At 37.1% G+C, this 6723-nt stretch overlaps 1 protein-coding gene across 1 annotated transcript; it reads right to left on the reverse strand.

Moving 5' to 3' along the window:
• Positions 1 to 5781: 5781 nt before the first annotated feature.
• Positions 5782 to 6486, reverse strand: LOC135715005 (ninjurin-A-like). Its single transcript, XM_065238412.1, has 2 exons — positions 6286 to 6486; positions 5782 to 6196 (listed from the first exon to the last, which is right to left on the reverse strand). The coding sequence occupies exons 1-2, from the start codon at positions 6340 to 6342 to the stop codon at positions 5819 to 5821; spliced, it is 435 nt and encodes a 144-aa protein (XP_065094484.1). The 5' UTR covers positions 6343 to 6486; the 3' UTR covers positions 5782 to 5818.
• Between the last annotated feature and the right edge of the window lie 237 nt (positions 6487 to 6723).

Below are 6723 nucleotides of genomic sequence, written 5' to 3' on the forward strand. Positions count from 1 at the left end.
GTGTGTGTATAGAAGTGAAATTAGCGTTTATTGGCTGATGTTATTCAGTGCGACTGACAAATTCAATAATGGTTGTGAGAAAGTTGAGTAAACGCTCTCCAAAACTATTTTGCTAGCTTTTGCTTGTAGCTGTATCTGCAGCTTCTTTTCAGCTACTTTACAGCACAACGCTGGAAAAGTTGGCTTACAAAGCTGAAAATGTGCTTCCACTCACTTGCTATAAAAAATATTTTTCGGAACTATGCAATCATAAGATGCAATAATGCTATGTTGTACTTGTAAGTAAAAAGAAGAGGTAGTAAAGTATATGTTTGACTCATAAAACCTGTCAATTTCGCTTTGAGAGCGTCACAATTAGCGATCTTATGATTCGTGAGCGTTCACTCAGAGTGAGTGCTCACGAATCGTAAAATCGCTGATTGTGACGCACTGAAAGACATTTTTACAGATTTTATGTATCAAAAATATACTTCATGACCTCTTCTTGTAACTTACAAGAACTAATTAGCATTATACTATATCATGATTTCATAATTCCGAAAAACATTTTTTTATAGCAAGTGAGTGGAAGTAACCCTGGTCCACGGTGACAAATCTCTCAATAGAACTACGTGCCGAAAGTGTGGCATCCGTTCTCGGAAAACCGGGCTCCCGGGAGCCAATTAATATTCTCTGAACCGTGAATCTCTTTAAATCTACATAGCAAAACCAAGGGGGCGGTACATCTAAATCTCAATTCTAGATGCTCAAAAAATCTCACACCAGCGAATAAATCTTCGAAAAATCTTCTTACATTTCTCGCATCTACTTGCATCGCGCATCATCTTTTTGCAGGAAATCTTCAAAATCATGATAAATCTTCTTTCTATCTACTCAGCGTACACGCCACATCAAAACACAATATTTCCTGCATCGTAGATAGAGTCGTCCCACTCGAGCAAAACTCAGTCCGTCTCAACCGATTCACAGCAAATTCCCAGTGGCTCGTGATTTCATCCAGAACAACTTCTGTTCGGGATTGACTTCAATCTAGTTCATTCACACTATGGCCGGTCGAGAGGGTCTTGTCGATACAGCAGTCAAGACGGCTGAAACTGGTTACCTCCAGCGACCGACGCATTGCTTATCTTTTGACAGATACGCGTATTTCGTCTACTACTTGCAGACTTCATCAGTGCCAAGTACTCAACACCACTGAAGAATCCATCTTTTATCTACGAGTTATGTACTAATCAATCGGTACTAAAAATCAGCAGGTATCCACTGCCATGTCAAAATTTAATTTATTTCTGAATACCTTCATCACAAGTCCAAAGAACTCCAGGGAAATTTAATGGTTTTCTGGAACTTTAGTAAAGCTCAGAGAACATCAGGACAGATCAATTAATTTCAATGAAATCGCTGAAATTATAAAGCAGTTCCGAGAAACTCAGGCAATTTCCGAAAACTTCAGCAATGTCCATGCAAATTTAGGAAACGTAAGGGAAGTTACATGAACATTAGAGCATTGTGAGAACATGTTATGGGAAGTTCTATGCTTTTTAATGGCAGTGTCAATAACTTTTAAAAATTAAAAAAAAATCGGGATATCAGAGAACTTCAATGCTGATGTAACAATAAATTCAAGAAAATTGTGAGAGCACATAAGAGATTTCGTAATCTTCAAGAAAGTTCAGAAACCTTCTAAGATGATTATAGATACTCCGGTAGTCAGAGAAGTTCCGAGCGCTTCGAGGATGACCAGAGATCTCCTAAACAGCCCCTAATTTCAGGAAATTACAAGATCTTTCAAGAAATTTCGAGGAATTATGCTAATATTCCTAAGTTTATTTCAGGAATGCTCCGAAAACTTCAGGGAAATTTCGGAGTTTTCAGGGATGGTTTTTGAACATCTGGAAAATTTTCTGGATCATTAGAACATCCCCCAGGAATCTATTTCTTCCGGAATTATGTCCTTGTTTCTTTTGACTGTTCCTTTAGCGCTTTGGCTTCCGACTTTCTTTAGATGTTTCTTCTAATCTACCTTAAGAAGTTTCTGACAGTTTCTTTCGTCTTCTCCAGGAAGTTCAATTAATCTCCCAGAAATTTCTTTCGTCTTCTTCTGGAAGTTTGACCATAAGCCAATGGTTTTTTTGTTCTACTTCTATTGGAAGGTTTTTCCGAGCTTCTTCTGGCTTTCCCTGGAAATGGATACTTCCGGTTTCCGAAACTTTCTGGCTTCCTTTAGATGTGACATCCGATTTTTTTCCGAAAGTTGTTTGGATGTTTCCCGGATGTTTTTCCAGCTTTTCTCGAACTTCATCCAGGAGAGCTTCTTTCGGCTTTCTCTGGATGTTTTTTCAGCTCCATTCAGAAGCTAATTCAAACATTCCCCGGAGTTTTCTTCCGGAATTTTCCGATCATAGTTCAAAAGCTAAAATTTTGGTTTGATTAACGGCTTTCTCAGTCTTAAAACACTGCAACGACTACAATGTAATGTACCCGAAATTTCGGCCATAGGTTGTGGCTTTTTTCAAGGGAAAATATTGTTTGTCAATAGTTTAGCCGTTGTTGTGGCTGATTTTCCATATTTTGGATTCATTTAATAATATTTAACAGTGTGTGTTTTTATCATTTACCACCACACGCAAGGAGTATCGCTTCAACCCAGTGTAGATGAATGGCGTTTGTTTTGAAAATCTTCGCTGTTACATACGAGCGAAATGAACAAATGAGTTTATTATACACCAACGAGTACGCGTTTGTTGATATTCTCCAGTGCTTGATTATCCAACCCAAAATTGTCAAAAACAGAAATGATCCTCAAAAGCAACATAATCAAATTCATTTTGAGAAAAATAATTATTTTGAATATTGTTGACTCCAGAGCCTAAAACCGGGATTTTATTATCAGTTCAGCTTGAGGCCATAATTTGCCATTGGTTTTTGTGTAAAAACTAACACGCCACGTCCTTCAGCGCTATATTTAAGTAAATGTAAATAATCATTTTGCATTTGATCCTCAAAATCATCCCCACCAAGATGAAGACGAATATTAATTTTTACAACAACGGAGGCGATAATGAACATCCAGCCACAAATGAAGACAAACAAATGATGACTACGGTACTCATAGGTTGCCTTGATCAAGAGAATGTTATTATGTCAAAATTCAGATTCATGCAGTTAGTTGATTTATTTGTTAAGGTTGCCTTCATTTTCAGCTAAGTTGAGTTTAGAAGGAGTGATTTTTATGAGCACTGATATTTAATTGAAAAAAAAAAAACCCACTACTTGGTCACAATTTTAATCACCACTTGAGGACAACGATAATTTTAAATGTTAAATTAAAAAACTAAAAAGTGTTTTAAGACTGAGAAAGCCGTCAAACAAAGCAATTCACCTCAAATACCAATCGTTACCATCGCTAAAATTTTCGCTTTCAAAAACGGAAAAAATATAAAATTAAATAAAGGGTAAATACCGATAAATACCGATTTTTTAATACCTTTGATACCGATAAGCTTTAAAACAATCTGGCAACGCTGCTCAGAACATCCCGGCGGTGCCGACTGCGATGGAACCCAAGCCTGCTGGGGTGAGAGGTAATCACGCTTACCACTACACCACCGGCGCCGCTAAACACTAGTTGGTCGCGACTCATAGATTGAAAACCGGTGTTATAAAGGGCGAAAGGATGAACATAATAATACAAACAAATTATTTAATTATTATTTGATGTTTTTACCAATCTTCAAGGAAAAAGTTTACGGAAGCATTTTCTTAATCTATTTGTTTCTTCACTTTGCAATTTCTTGGGCATCAATCTGACAATCTACCAAAAGCTCGAAATGAAAAATACTACTCAATGTTAGTCGTAGGGAAGCAACCATCGAAATGTGATCCTCAGCTCTGCACCACTGTTTATTATGAGATAACTCCTGTGAACTCGAAGTGCGTGCTGAAGCAGATGGGGGTTATTGAAACCTTGTTCCTAATTTTATTTTCATATCATTTTTTTTTTCCTGTGACGAAAAGTCTTTACAAATAAAAATTTAATACCTTGAATTTCTACTGGCAAAAGATTAACAGGAAGCTGGTCTTATGTTTTTTTTTTTAAATCATGAAATTCATTTTCTTTCTCATTTCAAATTCGTGTTCGCCACTTTATTGCACCTGTTCTACAGTACCTGTTTGAAAAAGGTAGAAATGCGTGCCCGTTGAACCGTTTTTCTTCTTCCTCGTAATATAAGTATGAAGTTTTCTGTTACGTGTCTTTTCGTGTTGGTTGAATTATTATTTGTTTCGTATTTTGATCCTTCCTTCTTTGCTTGTACATAGTTCAATTTGGGAACGAACGAATATCTCGATACATTAAATTGGTGTGGATGAGCCTGATATAAGAGGTAAAATACCAAAAAAATGTTCTCACAATACCATTCCAATATCAACTTATTTAAATGCAATACCAAAACAATCCACACAGGTATTCTTTTTGTATCCTTTTTGTTATTTGCAAAGTATTTTGCATGTATTTTTTTGGTATTATTCTTTGGTATTGTACCTCTTATGTCATGCTGATCAACATAAAATTTTGGTATCAGGTCATAATTAGGTATTCACTAAATATTTTCTCCTGCTCGGGCACTTTAGCGATCCTATATGTCCTACATTCCCATGAGGATAAAGTACACTCCGAGGAAATGACAGTAGAAACTTGGAAGCACGATTTTTGAGATAATTTAAACATTGTTTAATGTAGCGAACTATATTTTAAAATTAAGCTCAATTAAATTCGTTAAAGTATAAACCTGTGTATTTTCATACTTTCTATAAGCATAGTAACATTTATCACACCCAAACCTATAAAAGCATAAGCAAATTTTTATTGTGTCAGCTCAATCATCAGAAACATTCATATGAAATTGAGGTGTGATTGAAAGAATTTGAAAACTTATTTAAAATATATACTACGTACATTTAACTATGGTTGTTCATGAAATCACCCACTGATAATGTGAGCAGAACAGTTGCACTGATGTATGTTTATATTAATTTGAGTGATGACCTATGATTATGCTAAGTAAATTGTGTTTTGATACTCAAACAACTTTAAATATCAATTGCCACTACTGCATATACATTTACCATTAATTCCATAGTTCTTGTGTTGTGAGCCATCGATAGCCGTAACCGTAGACGAAAGGTTATTCTCGGTCGATTCAAGTTCGATATAGAATCTGTTGCTTGAATTTGCTGATCCTAGGGTATTATTATTGATCTCACCAGCTACTGTACCAACATTAATGGTAGGCTTAGAATGTTTGAAATATTATAAATTACCGACAGGAAGTCATCCGAGAATGCATGGTTGATAGGCAGTCATAAGATGCTGCAGAAACCGGTATAGCCATATACAGACGCTCTGTTGGATGGCCTCTGAGGTTTGAATTTGAGCTAGCAAATACACATTTTTATCATCCCCATTATTCATATGTAAATCAAACGTAAATGTAGGTCTTTTGGTCAGTGCGTATAAATCGGCATTTTATTATCGAAAAACCAGTTTGCTTCCGAATATAAAAAAAGCACCGATCCAATCTTGAATTTCACTCTCTCCCTCGATTACAGCTTCCTCTCATTTCACACTTAATTGTTACTGCATGTAGCACGTGAAATTTATACTAGTTTGCATCAAGCCGAAATGTACGGGAAAGTTGCTGCAATAACTATAAACATATCTTTAAAATATCGTTGAATTCATTTATTTAAAAAAAAGCTGTCTTAAATTACACAAAAAAATCACACACTCAGTTATATCCAAGTCAAACTACAAAGATCAGTTCACTTGCGGTGCGACACCGAACGCCGATATCAGCACGTTGACCAACGTTATCAGAAAGATTCCGATCGTGACCATATCGTTGATTTTGTTCGCCTTGCAGATCTCCCGTTTGTCATTCACATCGTAACGGCTGTTCATGATCAGTCCAACGCCGACCGCAATCTGAATAACCAAGCTGACCGAGATGAAGATCAAACTGAAGTAGTAGTACGGATGGCGGGTAAACGATTCGATCACGTAGCGCAGCTGATTAGCGTTGGCCGATACCAGGGCCAGATCCATCATGCCTTGGGCGAGATTTTTCTTCTGTTGGTAGGTGTTGAAGTTTGGAATCACTTCCCCCGTCACTGGATTGACCAACACCGTTGGTGGCTGTTGTTTTCGTTGACCAAGGTCGGAAATAATGATACACAAATTAGAAAACAATGCTCCATCGAAGATGCTACCCCCTTTCCACTCACCTGATCCGAGCTCGGTTCAACCTTTGTCGGTTCCACGGAATTATTTTCCACGTCCATTTTGGGATGACTTGGAAAAACAGCACCTCTACTGCAGTACTTCTGTCACCAAAACAAAAATATCTTGAGCAACGTGATCACGGCGGGGGACTAAAAATAGACGATCGAGCTAGCAGATCAAAAAGCAAGCGCACTGATCGGATGCACGGCTCCTACTGAGCTGCACGCAATGTTTCCGGAGAGTGTTAGGCTTCGAGTTTTTCGGCAGCTTTGTGGTTTTGGGTGAGGGGCTTTTAAGTATTGTTGATTGATTCTTTCTTCTAGTAAGACTTTTCAAGAAGCTTGTCTTGTTCTCACCCTCAGTCGTTTCAGTTAATGGGTGTCCTAATTAAATTAGAATATTCGACTGTAACCTATAGAAATTACTCATAGACATTTATT

The sequence above is a fragment of the Ochlerotatus camptorhynchus genome, unplaced genomic scaffold, assembly GCF_037179485.1.
Source record: "Ochlerotatus camptorhynchus isolate MF236.1 unplaced genomic scaffold, CSIRO-AGI_Acam_v1.1 ptg000777l, whole genome shotgun sequence".
In the NCBI taxonomy this organism is placed as follows: domain Eukaryota; kingdom Metazoa; phylum Arthropoda; class Insecta; order Diptera; family Culicidae; genus Ochlerotatus; species Ochlerotatus camptorhynchus.

Coding starts and splice junctions, on each gene's coding strand:
- LOC135715005 (XM_065238412.1), bottom strand. CDS start 6,342: ATGGACGTGGAAAATAATTCCGTGGAACCGACAAAGGTTGAACCGAGC. Junction 6,197..6,285: donor TTGAACCGAGCTCGGATCAG/GTGAGTGGAAAG, acceptor CGAAAACAACAG/CCACCAACGGTGTTGGTCAA.